Here is an 18,975-nt window from a genome sequence, read left to right on the forward strand (position 1 = left end):
AACATAACAAAGGCACGGACCCATGTGCTCTGCAGGCTAGGATTCATCTGTTCCGATCCAAAGAGTTCGCGTTAGGCCGAGTGATAGTGAAGTAACAACATTCCGTAGGAACCATAACTGTATGACCATCGGATCCGAACAAGCGTCGCGACTCATGAAGTAAAAGGACACCTGTCCGAGAACGCGAATGCCGCTACCTAATGAGAATACACATCCGATGCCGTATTCCAAATCTTTCTCCAAAGGGGACCTATTTAATACATATGACATTCAAAGCTTAGGAGTTTCTTGATCAAGCCATTAGCCCACCGCCCAACTTTTTCCATCTTTCACCTTTAGAAGCAAAAGAACATGGAGTGAGGGGGTAGATAGAGAGAAAAGAACACAATCATGAGCCAAAAGAGAGAGATGAAGATGCCCAAAATGGGACAAGGACAACACAGGCAGAGAATGCTTGATTCCCAAATTAGGAAAGAAATGAAAAGAAGAGAGGCCAACCACAAACTGATCATCATATTGCATCATCATGTCACAGGCTGCTTGACTTTCTGCAGAATTTTAATCTGCTCCACTCATTCATCTGCCTTCAATTATGATCACCCAACATAAGGGTAGCCCCCACTTGTTTCCCCCATGCCATTTAATGGCTCCACCATTCATGGCAATATCTCTCTCTCTCTCTCTCAATCCATCAATAAAAGAAATTTTAATCTCTCTCTCTCTATCTCCCTCCCAACACATAGATGTTTCCAGAATTAGCTGAACTTGGCAACCAAAATCACACAACATGCTCCAGAATTTATGGCTAATACACTGATTTGAACTTCTTTTAACAGTGTAGACAGGTAGTGGGCACCAGAGTAGTCCAGTTTATGCAGAGCTAGGAACAATACATGGTTCTGGCTTTAGCTTCCTTTCCAATGGACAGAGACATCTTCTCTTGTCCATCACCATTCAATCCTCCTCTCCAAATGCGATGTGATTCTGTACACAAGCGACTTCTTGGCATTCCTTATTGTGCTATAGCTGCTGCTTGCTTGGACAAGTGCACTTTGCGCGATCGTCCAAGAGCGTCTTAACAAAAAAAAAAAAACACAAGAAAAAGCAAGGTGAACAAATCATGAAAACGATATGTACATATTGCATGGACTTCTTTTCTGTGGAGGGTTTGGTGAATTTCCAGTCAAAATCTTTGGTTCATGCGTTACCTGAACCTGTTCTTGAAGGTCCTTGATGTAATCAACGGCCAGGTCCAACATGTCTGCTGTGTTCGTTTGCTGCCGAGAACACAACCCGAAATTCAATTTCACATTTCAGTTTCACATCCAGAAATTTGAAAGTCATACCTTGTCCATGTTCGGAACAAGATCCTGTAGTCTCCTTATTCTTTCACTGATTTTGGTTCTTCTCACCTGTTCACATTGAAAGCGGAACTTACCCTTCTAACGAAACAAAGATGAAGAAACTCAGAGTAGCACAAGAAGAGATTGATTAAACTTACCCTCTCGGCAATACTGCGAGGATGAGTCGCGCAACCCCTCTTGGCGCGAATTTTACACGGTACAGAATCTTGGAGCTGCAAAAACTTATCAATGTCTGCAGAACTTTTAGACGGCAAACTCAAGTGGTGAGCTAAAAGACCAGGAACTCTGCCTTTCCCCTCCTGATCAATAAGAACAGATCCCACGTTTGTTCATTCATCAGATAAACTGACCTAAGTGCAAACAACAAATGTGAATCAAAAGCGCCTAATACCTCGGTTTCCGATGCATTCAAACCCAAAAATCCCTTTTCATCCTCATCTCCGCCAGTGAAATTGTCCGAAAGACTCACCGGGTCGTCCCACGAGCCGATAGGGAAACCCGTGACGTAGCTGTTGCCATGGCCTTCGCCGAAATCGCCCCCTTCAGGGCTACTGATATCCATGCTCTTCTTTCCCCTTTCAGTGCTCATCTTCCCGGACGAGGAAGGAGGTGGCCTGGGTGAGAAGTTCATGCAGTTGCCGAACCTGCTCGCCGGAGAGAAGGATGACTCTCCTCTGGCGCCGGGACCGACGAAATCCTCAATGCCTCTCGAAGCAGAATATCCTGCCATTCGCATCGGTTTGTTATCCGTCTAACTCATCCACAAATCATTCGAATTCAGTACACATCGAGATCAAAATCAAGAACAAATAGAAGCTTCCAAACATCTCTTTCAACAGATTTGATTAACAGCCGCCAGGACTGTGCCTTTTCTTTCTTCTTCTTTTTTAGGACTTTTTCGAGTTCCAAGTTGTTGTTCCCTTTGGAATTTGATTGATGTACTTAAAAGGGATCTGGAAGAGCAATAGAAAAATTAAAGTACGAGGAAGTAGCCATGAAAAAAAATAAGAATTGCGAATAATAAATGTCAACTTGCAATGCAAAAACTTCCCAAAAAATTGGAACTTCCTCGCTTCTCTGCATCTTCCATAAAGAAACCCCACAAGTAAAATGACACCAACTGAAGAAGATAATTCGTAGCGACAGAGAGAGATTTCGCGTACCATCGATGTTTACGTTGGAGAACAATCCGGCAGGCGAACTGCTCTGCCTGATTAGATTCGAAGAGTTATTATTGTTCCCCGTTTTCACGGACGCCGATCGATCCATACCCATCGAGCCCGCTACCTTGTATTCCATGCTCTGGTTTTGCAGTTGAGACGAGCCCTGGTAAAAGTTCTGCGAAGAAGCAGCAGAGGAGTAGTTGCTGGGTTCTTGCTGAAGAACCTCTGCTTCGGTCTTCATCGACCCAAAAGCGTTTCCGCCCCCGCCGCCCCCTCCACCGCCGCCGGAGGCGGGGGAGGACATGAGGCGCGCGAGAATTTGCTCCGTCTCGGGGCTCGAAGGCCGGTTGAGGAAGTCCTCGCAGCTGTCCAGTAAGTTCTTGAAGTAAGAACTCGGGGCGGATCGGAATCGGGACAACCCCGAGTTGTTGTTGGGTTGGTTGCCGTGTTGCTGGGGTTGGTAATTGGAGACGAGGCCGTGTTGCTGCTGCTGTTGAAGATCCGATTCCATGGCGGGTTCTTGAAAAATGAGCTCGCAGTTTCGTCCTTCCAAATGGTTGGTAAAATGTCAGATAGCCATGAGAAGAGGAGCTTCCTGAGAGGACAAGTTACTAAAAGTCAGAGCCAGAAAAAGATCTCTGCTTGTTCTGACTTGAAGCACCGAAAAGGAAAGGAGGCTGCTCAAGCAGATTAGGAAGCCAAGTAAAAGATGACTAAAGAGAGAACCAGAGATTCAATTGTACTCTGCTTCTTGGTGTGAACAGAGAGAGGGAGGGAGACAAAGATCAGCCAAATCTGACAGCAACCCAGGTCTTTTCTTACCATTCTTGGCTCCGAAACTGAACTCCAGACCGCCATGATTGGAAGAAGGCAGTGTTTTTGCAACTGAAATGGGGTTTTAACCTGGCGACAACATCAATCAAGAAACAGGAAAACAGAAACCAGTCAATCTCCGACTAAACTCTCCCCCCCCCCCCCCCCCCCTGCCTCTCTCTCTCCCTCTCTGGGCACAGCAGATGCAAGGGAGTGGTGTGGTGTGTGGTTGATGCCAAGGGTGAAGAGAGAGAGAGTGAAGATGAGACTAGAAACTCCCAAATGATAGTCCTTTATGTTTTATTTTTTTTTTATTGAAAAGAGGGGACCTCCTCTTTTTTATTTGCAATTTTCAGCACAGACAAAGAAACAGTGGGAGCCAGACAGACGGGTGTCTCTCAATCTCACACAACAAAAAAGTGCATATAATCCCGTTTTGCCCAGAATGACCCAAGCACTTGCTCCTTATTGCACCCAATGCCTCCGTTTTCATGGTGGAGTTTGGTACACGGAGGATAAGGCAACGCTCTTTTTAGAACTAAGCGAGGGTTTTGATGTGATGAGTGAAAGCTCTGATAACTTAGTCCAGGGGTGAATTATTTGCTGACAGCCATGAATGATGGGGTCTATGCCCATGCCCCCTTTATATGGGAATTTGGTTGACCCGCGCCTCGTGATCGAATTCGTCACGAGCCTTGTCTTCGTTCCGAAGCCCGATTCCGAGCAATAAAATTTCCGTTTAAACGTTTCCGGCACTCGGTTATTTCTGCTACTTAGTGAGAAGGTAGCGGTCGAGTGTCGCATGCCGTGATATGCTATAGGATTATTAGTAACAGATGATCGGTCATGTGTCGACGAGGATGCGTGGAGAAAAGCGAAACGTGTCGATGAGGTCGAGGAGGGGGGAAAAGTGAGACCGCCATGGTTATGACATGCGATTAATTTTATAGTTTAGCATACACATATTATTGATGATGGTAGGATCCTAACTGATCATCTTCAACCCTCGTTTTGATTAGATGTGAGGCTACTCATCGAGGGTAATAAGGGGCAACAGGCTCTTTTGCTTTTTCTAACTTTCGATTTTTGATGTGGTAAGTTGCTTGGTCTTTACAGGTCAAAAGTCAACTTACAAAAGTTAGCAACAGAGATCATTTTACGTTCTAATATATATATATATATATATATATATATATATATATATATATATATATATATATCAAAGTGGGAAATGTAAAATAAAGTAAAGACCACAAAATAATTTCGAAGGCTAAAACTTTCAAGTATATTAAGAAGTCATGTCTAAGAAAATAAAAAAATAATAATTTAGAAAAGTCAAGGTGACAACTTGGGCCTAGCATGTACGAGGTATTGTCTAAGTATTACTAACAAGAGTCACCATTTTATCCTTTAATACTAGCGCAATCTAAGTCGACACTTTTTCAGGAGGTCAATCGTTCTTTAAATGTCTTCATCTCATCACGCTTAGAAAGGTCCGAGGTCCTTTTGGCCCAATGATATGCTCCGTCTGTTTGATGCGCGATTCGGTCCATTTCCATACTTTTCACTATCCTGAAAACCTAGTAGGAGCCCTGACGATCAACTTTCGCCTCTCGTTGGAAGAGTCCTTATAGGCCGGGAAAATTACCGAAAAAAAGTCATAAAATCTATTGTATGGATACCAATTCGATTGTAAACTTTTCAACTTGGCCAATCTAGTCGTAAACCTTTTGACAATTTGCTGATATAGTCCTTCCTGCCAATTTTGGGCAGAAATTGCCAACTTGGACGCCAAACATCTTACGTGGCAAGGCCGGCATATGACAGGCAGCACTGACGTGAACAATTTTTGCATTTTATCAAAATTTTTTATAAAAATGGAAAAAAAAAGAAAAAAATCAGAAAAAAAAATATTTTGAAATTTGTAAAAATTATCCACGTCAACACTAAGGGTGTCAAAAAAGCCCGAGCCGACCCGGCCCGACCAAGACCGACCCGGCCCGGCCCGACCAAGACCGACCCGGCCCGGCCCGAAATTTGAGGGTATTTTGGGGCCGGGTCTTAGTCTTCTTTGGGTAAGGGTTTTAGGTGTGGGTAATTATTAGGGTTGGGCTAGGCCAAGCCGAGCTGGGCTTTTTTGACCCTGTCACCAAAGGTAACTCATCTAGAACAACCCTTCCCCTCTCTCTCTCTTTCCCCTTTGCTCTATTCTCTTGTTACGCAAGCGCGACCAAGAAACCTTAGCTCCTCCTCACCCTTATAACCTCTCAAAGGCGTGCGAAAAGCTCATGTTTGTGGCAATGGTGGCCGTGAAGTTCGTGAACATGGTGGTGGTGGCTTTCATCCTCGCCCTCACGGCGCTCATCGTGACCGCCAGGTCGAGGCCCTGGCATCGAGCCCTACCTCCCCGGCAAGCTCCGTCTCCCTGTCGATCCTCTCCGCCGGAGCAGCGACCGTCGCGGCTCTCGTCTTCGATTCCGAAGCGACGCCAAGCTTCCTTATGCATGTCGATGGCTTCCTTCTGCATGTCAATGGCTTCCTTCTGCATGTTGTCCTTCATGTCGACGCTCTTGATGACGGTCTTACGGTCAGCGGCGACCGAGGAGGCCGACGAGGGCTTCCGGTCGTCGGAACACGGCTTCGTCACCGGGGCTCAGGCGATTTCTTCTTGGACTCGGCCGCGGCACTCATTTTTCCGGAGCTACTCCCGTGGGCCTTCTTAGGTGGTGATTGGGTGGAGGGAGCAGAGCTCAACTGATACCGCAAATGCAAAGAGAGAGAGAGATAGAGGAGGAGGTACAGAACAAGCCGCACAAAATAAAGCAGCTCTCTCTCGCTCAAGTTTAGCTGGTTCAATTTTGAATTGATGGTTGGAGATTGATCCCTGTAAAAAAAAAAAACCCTAAACCCGACCCAGATCGACCCGACCCTACTCTTGGGGTATATGATGAACAGGGTCTTGGGTCGGGTCTGGTCAAGTCAAGCGCAATCATGTATATTTTCGAGCAAGGTCGGGTATCATGAAAGCCTGACCCGTCCCGATCCATTGACACCCCTAGTCAACACCAACCATATCACATAGAATGGCCAACATCTATGTTAGCGATTTCTGATTAAAATTGGTTGAAAGGATAATATTGACAAATATTCAAAAAGCTCACGACTAAATTAGCCAAATTGAAAAATTTAGAACTGTATTTGCGTCCGTATAATGGATTTAAGACTTTTTTTTTTGGTAATTATCCCCTTACAAGCCTAATAGTTAACTCTCAATCGTGACTATTAATGTATTGACAAGTGTCCTCAACAAATTTGTTAAGCAAGTAAATATGAAGAAAGCTCATAACTCTCGATGCACCGATGAAATCATATTACGAAGAATCAAGACGGCGAAAAATCGACACATTCCTTGTTAAATACACGTAGCAGATGCCCCCGGAAAATAGCCGTTGATAAGACTCGCGATAATATTATATAGATAATTGTGGGATTTACATCTCGATGTAAATTTTTCAACGGGAAAAATTATCAAAAAAGTCCTAAATCTTTTGCAATTGTGCTAATTCAGTCCTAAATCTGTTTTTTTTTTGCCATTTCAGCCCTAAACCTTTTACAATTATGCTAATTCAATCTATCCGGCCACTTTTGGCCGGCCGGCGCTGACGTGAACTCCAGCCGGCGCCCGCCGACTGACGTGGCATTATTTTAATATTTTTTTTCCTTCTTCCCCCTGGCCGAACCGGCCAGGGGGAGGCTCGCCGGCGAGGTGACCTCGCCGGCCATGGGCGACGGCGAGGCCTCGCCCAGATCTGGCAAGACCTCGCCGTCGCTAGGCGAGGTCGAGCTCGCCCGGCAACGGCGAGGTCGAGCCAAATCTGGGCGAGGCCTCGCCGTCGCTGGGCGAGCTCCACCTCGCCTGGCCATGGCGAGGTCGAGCTCGCCGGCCATGGCGAGGCCGAGCTCGCCGGCCATGGGCGAGGCCGAGCTCGCCTGGCGACGGCGAGGCCTCGCCCAGATCTGGCAAGACCTCGCCGTCGTCAGGCGAGCTTGACCTCGCCCAGCGATGGCGAGGTCTCGCCAAATCTGGGCGAGGTCACCTTGCCGGCGAGCCTCCCCCTGGCCGGTCCGGCCAAGGGGAGAGAGGAAAAAAAAAAGGAAAAAAATATTAAAATAATGCCACGTCAGTCGGCGCCGGCCGACGTCCACGTCAGCGCCGGCCGGCCATAAGTGGCCAGATAGACTGAATTGGCATAATTGTAAAAGGTTTAGGACTGAAATGGCTAAAAAAATGGTTTATGACTGAATTGGCACAATTGCAAAAGGTTTAGGACTTTTTTAGTAATTTTTCCTTTTTCGACGTGTCCTTTCGAAAATACAAGAGGTCAATTATGAGCCGGAGCAAAGATTAAGGAGTTGACTATGTGAGAAGCATTTGGTGCGGCGGGTTTGATTCGTGTGGATTACGAGTGTCGCTCCAAAGCATTATGGTACGTGATGTTTTTGACAAAATTAAACGTCTCCATGTAATTATTGCCGATTGAGTGGCTTCATGATTTGATCTGCGACTTTATATGTAAGCTAAAACAACCATAATTTGGAATAAATATTATTTTTTGGGGCCTAAATGTTGGGGATTTCTTCATTTTTAAACTAGGGCGTGCAAGTCCAAACTTAATAAATTACAAATTCACATGACACCACAACCCCCCCCCCCCCCCTTTTGTACTCCTACTCCTAGTTAGACCTAATTAAGGGGCGGGATCGAACGGGCTTGTAACCTCAGAAAACTTTTGCTCGAGGGTCATGGTTAAAAACTAATCGTTAAGCTCGCCTGCAGAGCCAATCGGACCAAGACGGACTTAGCGGACATAAAGGAGGCTCGGGGAGAAACTGCGTCCCCTGCCCGAGCTTGCTTATTTTCGTCGATCTATCGAAATCATCTCTTTCTACTTGATAGGTCACGCACGACGAAATATTAAAATACGATTACCTTATTAACAGGGATGCGGACCGTCTTTTCAAGTCTTGATTAATGGGTGCTACAAAACATTGCCAACAAAGGTACCTATAAGGGGGAGGATAGCAAAAACCCAAGGGTTAATACCATGAAAAACCCTAAATTGATACACATATGATAAATTTAACTCAAACTAATTTTTTAATCACAAAAAACTCAAAACTAATACACCCTTCTATTAATTTCCGTTAAATTTTACCGTCAAAATACTGAGTTAGATGACACATGATAATTGACGGGTGTACCAATCTGAGGTATTACCTTAATATGTTTATAAGTGTACCGATTTGTGATTTTTGGTGATATTAATTTAATTTGATCGAAATAACAAAAGGTAAATTTGTCACGAATTGTATTAATCCAAAAAAAAAAAACAACATCAGGATGTGATATCACATGCGTTTTTTCCCCCTCTCTCTCTTTTCTCGATTGAATTTACAATTTAATTATTATAAAAAAGAGATTAAAAAAAGAAGAGAGAGGGTCTTTCCTAGATTTGAGGAGATACGAATCATTGGCAGATCTTGGATTTTTTTCTGTGCCGTGCAGTGAGTCACCCATGTGCATTGATTTTTGTCCGAGGGTGTCTCTGCCTAATTTAAGGAAAATTTCTAAATATGTCCCCTCCCTCTCTATATTAAGTAAACCAATTTTTGTTTTTTCCTTTGTCCACGGTTATAAATATATAATTTTGTATTAATTTCGATCCGAAGAAATTTTCAATTCTCGAATCTTTGAACTTTTCTAAGAAAAATTTTAAATAAGAAATTAAAATACCCTCGTTTTCTCAAAAGAGAACTCAAAGTAGAATTTGTTTCGAATAAGAGTACGAAGTAATCATAACCATTTCAAATAAGCGTCTGACCTCACAAATATTCCGACCAGTCAAAGACATTTTCATCCAAATACAATTATTTTTTTAATTTTTTCTCTCTTCTTCCCAGTGAGGCCAAAGTATCACGAACGATCATGGCGAGGGTTGGAGGAGCCCCATGATATGTTATGGGACTAGGCATGTGTGTTCGGAACAACCAATCAAGGTATTGCAGCGGCGGTGCCGACCGCAGGTGAGGGCCGCAAAGTGGAATTTTCTCTTAAAAGTCGAAATTTTCTTTGTCAATTAACTCAATGAGCGCTCAGGGGCATTCACTAACATATTCAGTTTTAGGTAAGCTAAAATCAATTCAGAACATAATTATGTAATTAGTGGAGTACACGATAATTTCCCTTTACAAGTTTTAACTATTAGACAACGTCACGAAATGAATCTCGCTTGGTTATATGAAATCAAGTAAGAGCAAGACTTGAGTATGCAATCGATTTTGCTAATTACTTGAAATTGCTAAAGAAGACGTGAAATACTTGTTATTCTTAACATTTTTACTTCCGAAAATGATTATACATCCTAACTTCTTGTGGGGTTGAACATATGCCTAGCTATTTTCTTAACTCCGATATTTTAACTCTGGTCATTTCTTAAAGTCGACTAACTTAATTTTACTCAGGATGAACATACGTAACAACTATTTTACATTAAGAGAAATACCATCCTCTCTCTTTCTTTCTCTTTTTCTTTATAATATGAATTAATTCGAACATTTCAACTCGACAAAATCAAATGACGAATGCTTGTTCCATGCGATCACGAGATATCGAGATCTCTCTTGATCTTTACTCAGATGAGACGAACATATGTCCCTAAAGAATCGAAATCAATCTGTAAAGATTTTCATAAAAAAAAAAAAATCCACCATTAACGCGCGTGACGAAGATTTATCTGTGTCAATCAAATTAACCAAAATTAAGTGGGTTAAGAAAATGGCGAACGAAAGCTTATGTAGATAAAGCACTCTCCTCGGCTGGTCGCTGCATTTTTATTTTATTTCTAGCATGTCACATCTCTTTTGTTAGAGGGAGACATGAGTAAGACTGGATGTCAATTTATATCTTTACTAGCAATTATATTGAAACTATAAATATTTCCAAATATTAAGGTGGATTGATGGTACTGCCCTAACAATGACAACAATAATCAAATTCTTGAGAATTTTTTTTTTTTATAATAATATGTTGGGAGCGCGCAACAGAAACTCAATACCTCTATCCAGAGAGATCGCCAAGATAACTCATTGACTTCAGCTTCACGTGGAAATTGACAGGATCTTGGAATTAAACTAATGCGAAATCACCATATAAATAAACGCGGAATAATAAATAGCACAAGAGATTTAAGTATAATCCAATATAATTATAGAATCGGAGTTACAATCGTTTACGCTCTTGAGTATTTTTCATACCTAGATAAAGTCCAAACCCACAATATTTATAAATAAACAACTCAATTACATGTAAAATTCACAGTACAAACCACCGGATGTTCAAGCCCAAAGCAAGAGCTTTACGTACACCCGCATGAGAAACTTATCCGGAAGGAAAGAAAAGGTCTGCAAAATTGAGTTGAACACTGTGCCGTAAGTTTTACGTCCAATTGAGTTGTTCATGGGTTTTGACTTAATTTGAGCGTGGGAAACACTCGAGCATAGAGCAATTGTAACTCTGATTCTCCGATTATACCGAATTATTTACTGTTAGCTCTTCCCCGTGGAGTAAGTACACCACGTAAATCTCTTGTGTCCTTTATTATTCCTCATTTTATTTTCTCCGGTGATTTCGCATTGATTTAATTGCAAGACCCTCTCAATTTCCGCATTAATTTTACGGCACAATCAAATTCATTGCTCTCCATGGAATTAAAAATCCAATTTGTTCGAGTCTGAAAACGATTGCACTTGGAACAAGGGGGAAGTAGCTAATTGCCAGCCACTAACCCGCTATTATGGCCTGCTAAAAGTGTGATTCATGCCTCGGTTCGATTGAATTTGGAGATCGACATCTTTGACTTTGGTTAATCAAATCGACATAAACGACAAGATCAAACCACGTCGTGAGGACACTGAGCATTTAATTAAGCAGTGCTTAATTATGATTAATATACGCTGGGATTACGTGATTCTTTAGTCCAAAGGATGAACTGCTTCGGTGTCGATGAAGATTAGTTTACCCATTTTTTTTTTTTAATTTACGGTTTCCATGTCATTACGTGACGTGCCGCGTTCACAGCCACACGTAACTGAAAATACATCATTTTCTAAGATCGGGATAGTATGTCATTATCATATGAATTCATCAATTTTTGCTCGTGCTGCTCCGTGAGTATCCGAACGTGGGAGAAATTGTCCAATCGATCTAAGACCTATTGTACGGATGCCAATTTAATCATTAACTTTTCAATTTTTGCCAATTTAGTTTTAAATATTTGAGTGAAATTCCAATACACTAATTCCGGTCAATTTTCATCGAAAATCACTTATGTGGTGGGGTGCCACATAGGACGGCTGATGATAACCAGACCGCCACGTTAGCGATTTTTCACTTATAAAAGAAAAGTATGCATCTCTTTGGTAATTTTGATTGACAGGCTATTGGATCAACGAGGATAGAGTTTGATGCTGATAGAAGGTTTACGTTAAATTGCTTCACTTCCTGCACATATTATCCGGGCGTAAACACCCTGTCATCGCAACTCGTTATAAAGTCGAGTTTTAATAATCATCTTCATTGGAGTCGATATATGTCGCATGTGAGTCGAATTAGCAATTACAAAATTGATGTGAAATTAAGTTAATAAAATAAATCCAATCCCAATCTTTCATGGGCCTACAAAGAGAGAACATGGTCCAGAAGCAATAATTAGAAGATGAAAATAGAAAATGTTCGTAAGGAACTTGGATCGAACCAGTGGCATTTGCATGGGCTCGGGCCACTCCTTGTCGAACTTCTTGTTTGTAGAGTTTTGCTCCTACAAGCTATCCATGCCGTCCAAAATTTTTAGGGCCGATATTTCGGATCGGGTGTCGTAACCGTGTCTATAATTCGTGTCGATTGGTGTCGGCTTCAAACATCTTAATTTCTCACTCTAGATGCCAACCGATTGATTTACGACGAGAACGTATTAATTCGTATCGATTTGTATCAATATATAAAGTTAGACGTGTCATGTCGTGTCATGTCATATTGAGATTTTCTCTCTATAATTCATATGTAGAGTCGTGTCGTGCAAATGGGCCGTTTCCAGCATCGGTGGCCCTCATAATTTTGTTCTACAGAGAGGAAGCCCGCCTTAGATAAGTGAACTTGGGACCCGTGAAATACCTTAGAATCAAATAAATTAGGTATGACACAACCAGAACATGAGCGGCTGACCCGAACAAGAAATCGTTTGCACATATTGATGTCTAAATCGAACCTATACCGCGCACCTAATCTACAAACCCCGAGCGTATCTCTTAATCACTAAGCTAATACAATAGGCTACCAAATATATATTTTTTCCTTTTTCAAGATATTGAGAAGAAAAATGTCTTGGAAATTTCTAAATTACAGGGAAAGTGCATTTCGAAAGCTCATAGAAAACGCAGCTTAGCATGAGTGCCTGCACTTATCGTTGACGTTCCCTTTGATTAATTAAATTCCTTTGAATTTGCCTTTTTGTACTAAACGCAAAAACGCTACGGATAATTACTTGCCTAATTACATCTTAAGCACGTCTCGAATACATAATTAGCGAAAAGTTATCCTCGGATAATTTGTCATAAGACCTACTAATGCATGCTAACATGAAAGTAACATTCATTTGGTTTCTCTCAATATAGGAAAAGCAAAGTGAACATTTTGATTTAATGCAAAAAAAAAAAAAACCCAAGTCACGATTATTCTTCTTCTATTATAACCCTTTGCAAATTTTCAAAAGACACAATATTGCTAGTTTTTTTTTTTTTGGGGTAAGGCAATATTGCTAGCTTGTAATTTGTCTTTATTACAAAATTCTTCATCAGGTTAATAACATAATAAATTTTTTGCAACATCACTAACTAAAATGTAATGATTTCTAAGCTAATCATCATATGTATGAAGCAGCATATATTACCATTTTATTGCTTCTTTTATTTTATTTTTCAATTTTTGGCCTAACTATGGGAAAAGAGAGACATGCCACATTTAAGATTTTCCCTCATAAGCAAAGAAACAAGAACAGCTGTGTGGTTGTGGTTGTGATCTCTATGCTTGATTTTCTGGTCTTAGGCTTCAGTCAATCGAGCTAGCTTTGTAACTCATATCTCTATCTTAATCCCGAGGATTGATTCACCGAAGTTTTTTTTTTTTTTTTGTTATTAGTACTTTGACTGAGTTTGATTGCTCCTACGTATAATTGGAATGATAATCATTAACCCTATTCCATATATTCAACGTACAGAGATCGCAGTGCAGATCGAATTAGAGCATGTATCGACCTTAATGCCGTGTATGAAAAACAACCAAGGATTACAAGGATGGATAGGACAAAACCGGATATTACGGAATATCAGAAACCGTCGTCTCTGCGATCTCGGGAACCGATAGTTGTTTCAAAGCAAAAGTTATTGTCTCGAGATCATGCGGGAGAAAGAAATACAATAAAAAAGAAATTTTCTGCATGAACTTTCTTCGTCACCCAAAATGAACGGATCTAACCTAGATGCTTTGATTGTACGATATTTTATAAATTTCAGGACTTAATCACATGATTCGATAGATTCCGGCACTCGATTTAACTTCTTCCGAGACGGTCCAAACGCTTAACCTCTCTCACTATCCCAAATCAATCATGTGCACTTTCTTTCATATATATATATGGTAAATGGACAAAGAGGGTCGAGACTGACTCGTCACTTCTCTCGGAATGTAACATGCCATCTTCTTCGAGATAAGGTCAATCGATGTGCAAAATCAATTTGAGTGCGACACAAAGGGGCAGAAGATCTAGCAAACGTACAATGCTGAATCCAACTGCATTGATTGCGGAACGATGGACTGCTCACCGAATTAGCAGAAATGGGTGGCCCTCGAGATAGGAGACCGGTGGTGGGGACAATCCAATCGCTCTGGTATTTTTTTCGAGCTTTTTAACTCCGTCGTCGAAAGATCTTATTTGGCTTTAACAAAATATAACATGGCCGCACGCCGCGTAGGACGACCAGTAACGATTGAATCGATATATTAGCGATTTCCCGACGAAAATTATCTGAAATAACTACGTTGGTATCTCGCGTTTATGACTAAATTGATAAAATTAAAAAGTTCATGACTGAATTGATTTTCGTATAATAAATTAAACACTGATTCCATTTGGAACTAATGGAGGAATGTAACAAGGCGCATACGGGTATATATGCAGGCAGGATAATTGGTGTGGTGTTGCCATGTTATTTTTTCTGGTATTTTCAATATATATAAAAGGGTCTTTAACAAAATATCGTAGCGAAATTTTATATAATATATATAATGATAAACAATTAAGCAGTCCACTTTTTCCCTTATTAGAGTCAACATTAGTTATTTTATTCGATATTATGTAGCCCTAAATAATGTAAAAAAGTTAGGCAAAATTAAGCAATTGAAATTGGAATTGTTCGGACCACACGAAAGGATCTATTTTACTTATATCATTTTACACCTAAAAAAAGTTAGGTATCCAATTGATGGAATTTTGCGTTTAAGACCATTTTTTTTCTTTTCTAGAGATTCTTGAGAGAGAGAAAATTGTCCAAAAAATCTTAAACCTATTACACTTTTGCTAATTTGATAATAAACCTTAATTATAAATGTGCCAATTAAATCCTAAATGTTTTTACGTTTTGCCAGTTGAATCTATCTAGTCAATTTTGGCCGGAAATCATTGATGTGGGCGCTGGCCGTCCTATGTAGCATGGCCGGCGTTGACTTGGAAAAATTTTAATAATATTTTAATCTTTTTCAAATTTAATATTATTATTTTTAATCCTTTTTTTGTTCTTTTCTTCTATTTTCCTTCTTTACTTTTTTGCCTTTTGTTCCTTTCTATCTTTTATCTTTTTCCCCATGTTGGCCATCACCTCACCGGGCCTCGTCGAGCTGGCCTCAGGTGAGGGCTGCCTCATCGGCCTAGGGAAAATTTTCCCTCTTGACGAACATATGTGTGTGTTGTTGGAATAGTAAGCCTCATAGGTTCATATGTATTATTCCAAGGTCTCCTATGAAAGTGAATTATCTTAAATATTTTCGAGAATTTGTTTTATATAACTAGAACATTTTGATTCAATAATTTCATGCCGTAAATGAATATATACACGATAATGGAAAATATGAACAACCTAAAAATATAGTGGACATAAGGCATCCACGCGGTTGTAGATAAAGTGCCTCTTGAGGGACCACGTTGCATGTCCCATGTAGATTTTAGTAGTCCTGCGGCATGATACGCCTTGTCCATTTAACTCGATTAACACTTTGAACGAGAAAAATCATAAAGAAAATTTACATGATTCGATCAACGTAGCAATTTTGATCCATACTAGTGTACATCATATGTCCACTCCGCCTGTAACTGCCACCAGCATCGATCGATAGCTGCCTCCCCTACACCACTGTCGCGTTGCACTTTCGCTCTCTTCCTATGAGACACACGAGCTCAACCGGAGTCGAGTCAGATTCGAGGTCAATTAGCCTTGACCATGGAGGGTACCGATCGCCACAAAGGTCATCGGATGTACAAAAGCATCGTGGTGTCCGGTGAGACGAAGAGCGCCGCACTGACGTCGGTGCAATGGCCGGCGGCGGCAACATCGAGCGGTGTCGTGATTGGACGACCGAAGATATAAGACATCGAGTCTATTTCGAAATTAGGTTTTTTGGTCGTTCTGATATCATAGTACTCTGGTAACTCAGGGGGAAGAACTTCTCTCAGGAGTTAAAGAAGAAAACCAATCATTTAAATCCATCTATCTCACCATTCTCGTACATATCTGATACAAAATTATCTGAATTGAAAATCATTCACTTGAAATCTCATGACATGTCATGTGATGTTTAGGTCCTAAAGGATCTTAAAAGGCTTTATTTCGGCTCTCATATGGTTTTTGGGATTATTGAAATATAAAACTTCTAAAGGGTATTTTCTCTTTCTGGGAAAAAAAAAATATAGGGAGAATTAAAGGCATAGGATGTGCGGGCATCGGCACATTAAAATAATAAATGCGTTCGTGGAGCCTACCGTCACTGTATATCAACTCGTAACATGTCACGTTACCTCCGAAATATCCAAACATTCGACCCTTGTCCTCTCTTCAATCCCTTCCCTTTTCAATGCTACAATGCATGTGGAGCTATCTTTACGTGCCTTCATCACTTCCGGACGGTCGAATTGATCGTCAACCTCCGCGACATGTTCATACGCGACAACCGGTTGAAAAATTGCAAGAAGATGATTTGACTCTTATCCCCCCATCTATAAGAGCCTCACCCCCACTGCATTTCATGCATGCATGTTCTCTCTATAACTCTCTCTTCCTCCCTCTCTCTCTCTGCGCACGAAAACACACTTCTGTCAATAACCCTAGAAGAGAGAATCAAAGCAACGTCCCACTCATGCAACGTAAAACGATGGACTTTACCTTGTTCTGCATCGCCCTGCTACTTCTCGCCACCATGTCCCCCGTCGACTGCTGCCCACCGTCCGACCGGGCGGCCCTTCTCGCCTTCAAAGCCGCCCTTCATGAGCCCTACTTGGGCATCTTCAACTCGTGGACCGGCGACGACTGCTGCCACAACTGGTACGGCGTCAGCTGCGAAGCCGAGACCCGCCGCGTCGCCGACATCAACCTCCGTGGCGAGTCGGAGGACCCGATCTTCGAGCGGGCGAAGCGGCCCGGCTACATGACGGGCACCATCTCCTCGGCGGTATGCAGGCTCAAGCGCCTTACCAGCCTCACGGTTGCCGACTGGAAGGGCATCACCGGCGAGATCCCAAGCTGCATCACCACGATCCCGTTCCTCCGGGTCCTCGACTTGATAGGGAACCGCCTCTCCGGCGAGATCTCGGCGAACATCGGGAAGCTCCACCGCCTAACGGTGCTCAACGTCGCAGACAACATGATCACCGGCGAGATCCCACAGTCATTGACCAATCTCTCGAGCTTGATGCACTTGGACATGAGGAACAACCGGATCTCGGGTCCATTGCCCCGAGAGTTTGGGAGGATGAGGATGTTGAGCCGGGCTTTGCTCAGTGGGAACCGGATCACCGGATCCGTACCCGACTCCGTTTCGGATATATACCGGTTGGCAGACTTGGACCTTTCTTTTAACCAACTATCCGGTCCGATCCCGGTTTCTCTCGGCAAGATGGCAGTCCTCGCCACGCTGAACCTCGACTCGAACAAGATCTCGGGCCCAATCCCCCAAACCCTGATCAACTCCGCGGTGAGCAACTTGAACCTCAGCAGGAACGCGCTCCAAGGCACAATCCCGGACGTCTTCGGGCCAAGGTCCTACTTCACCGCACTCGACCTATCATACAACAGCCTCCACGGCCCGATCCCGAGGTCCATATCGTCTGCGTCGTTCATCGGGCACATGGACTTGAGCCACAACCACCTCTGCGGGCGGATCCCTAGTGGGCCACCGTTCGACCACCTCGAAGCGTCGTCGTTCGTGTACAACGATTGCCTCTGCGGGAAGCCCCTCAAAGCATGTTAAACCGGGTCGGGGTCTCGGAGTCCTGGATCCACGCTCAACCCGAATTTACTGAAATTTGTGCACTTGTTTGTGTTAGAGGATGAATGCTGTTATGGTTTACCTAGGTATATGTTGTATTAGATTACGTTGATTGATAACATTTCATGCATTAGTCTTAAAGTCTTGCACGAAATGGAATGGGGTTCACACACCAAGAAAGGGCTAAAAGTGGTAATGAGTGAGCTAATAATTTGGATGACAAGTCATGTGGACTTGGAGATAATGTTCGTCCGTATCGATGTGACCAAAAACGAAGTAATCGAACCCTTTTCTTAGCTAAGCATCGCCAGAAGATTGTACTACGATTGGCGACGGGGAAAAACATCCATTCTTCAGGTGAAAGTAAGGGGGAAATGATGGGATATAGACAGGTTACGCACGTCGACAACAGTACCAACCGCAAGGGAAAGTTCCTGAATTTTTCCTTCCCTGAATTGTCCGACGGTCCATAGGGTAAAGATCATGAAGTCGATAGAGATTTGTCATGCACGGTGAGCCCCGTTTAGAAGAATCTCGATGCGGGTGAACTCGTGTTTGGAGATTCATGGGGATCACGAGGTGAGAAATCGCGAAATCACTCGTCAGTGAGCGGCCGCAGATTATCGAGTAATTTCGGTGGTGGCTGAGCGAATTGAAGTAGATCTGATCCGATTCAATTCACCGCAAGCGAACCGGTCCTACGAGAGTTAATGCCGGACAAAGCTAGGTTCGAGATGACACATTGCACGTGAAGCCATTAGTGTGTGGAATAGGAAGAGGCCCCATGCTGCTACGAAGGGAATGTGGAGGAGAGACGGGCAATTAAATAGATCTCTCTTGTACGAGTCTATGACCATGGACGTGTTCGAAAGATGACCACTGATGCCCAGAGCTCGAATCTAGGATGCTCGATCGGTGTAATTGGAAACAGAAATCGATACGTAACGACACTTGATTGAGCAAATGACATCGAGTGAAGACATCACAT

General features: G+C 42.5%; 2 protein-coding genes across 2 annotated transcripts; one reads left to right on the forward strand and one right to left on the reverse strand.

Moving 5' to 3' along the window:
• Positions 1-426: 426 nt before the first annotated feature.
• LOC115676396 (transcription factor bHLH130-like) lies at positions 427-3,532 on the reverse strand. Its single transcript, XM_030599306.2, has 7 exons — positions 3,350-3,532; positions 2,528-3,122; positions 1,756-2,087; positions 1,502-1,663; positions 1,347-1,412; positions 1,209-1,277; positions 427-1,074 (listed from the first exon to the last, which is right to left on the reverse strand). The coding sequence occupies exons 2-7, from the start codon at positions 3,036-3,038 to the stop codon at positions 1,021-1,023; spliced, it is 1,194 nt and encodes a 397-aa protein (XP_030455166.1). The 5' UTR covers positions 3,039-3,122; positions 3,350-3,532; the 3' UTR covers positions 427-1,020.
• Positions 3,533-16,734: 13,202 nt separating this feature from the next.
• On the forward strand, positions 16,735-18,288 carry LOC115675339 (DNA damage-repair/toleration protein DRT100-like). The gene has a single exon (XM_030597947.2). The coding sequence runs from the start codon at positions 16,749-16,751 to the stop codon at positions 17,967-17,969; it is 1,221 nt and encodes a 406-aa protein (XP_030453807.1). The 5' UTR covers positions 16,735-16,748; the 3' UTR covers positions 17,970-18,288.
• The last annotated feature ends 687 nt before the right edge of the window (positions 18,289-18,975 follow it).

This window comes from Syzygium oleosum, unplaced genomic scaffold (assembly GCF_021117445.2).
Source record: "Syzygium oleosum isolate NSW1041296 unplaced genomic scaffold, Sole_v2.1 Sole_v2.07, whole genome shotgun sequence".
NCBI lineage: Eukaryota > Viridiplantae > Streptophyta > Magnoliopsida > Myrtales > Myrtaceae > Syzygium > Syzygium oleosum.

Coding starts and splice junctions, on each gene's coding strand:
- LOC115676396 (XM_030599306.2), bottom strand. CDS start 3,038: ATGGAATCGGATCTTCAACAGCAGCAGCAACACGGCCTCGTCTCCAAT. Junction 1,664..1,755: donor TGAATGCATCGGAAACCGAG/GTATTAGGCGCT, acceptor CTTATTGATCAG/GAGGGGAAAGGCAGAGTTCC. Junction 1,413..1,501: donor CTCGCAGTATTGCCGAGAGG/GTAAGTTTAATC, acceptor CAATGTGAACAG/GTGAGAAGAACCAAAATCAG.
- LOC115675339 (XM_030597947.2), top strand. CDS start 16,749: ATGCATGCATGTTCTCTCTATAACTCTCTCTTCCTCCCTCTCTCTCTC.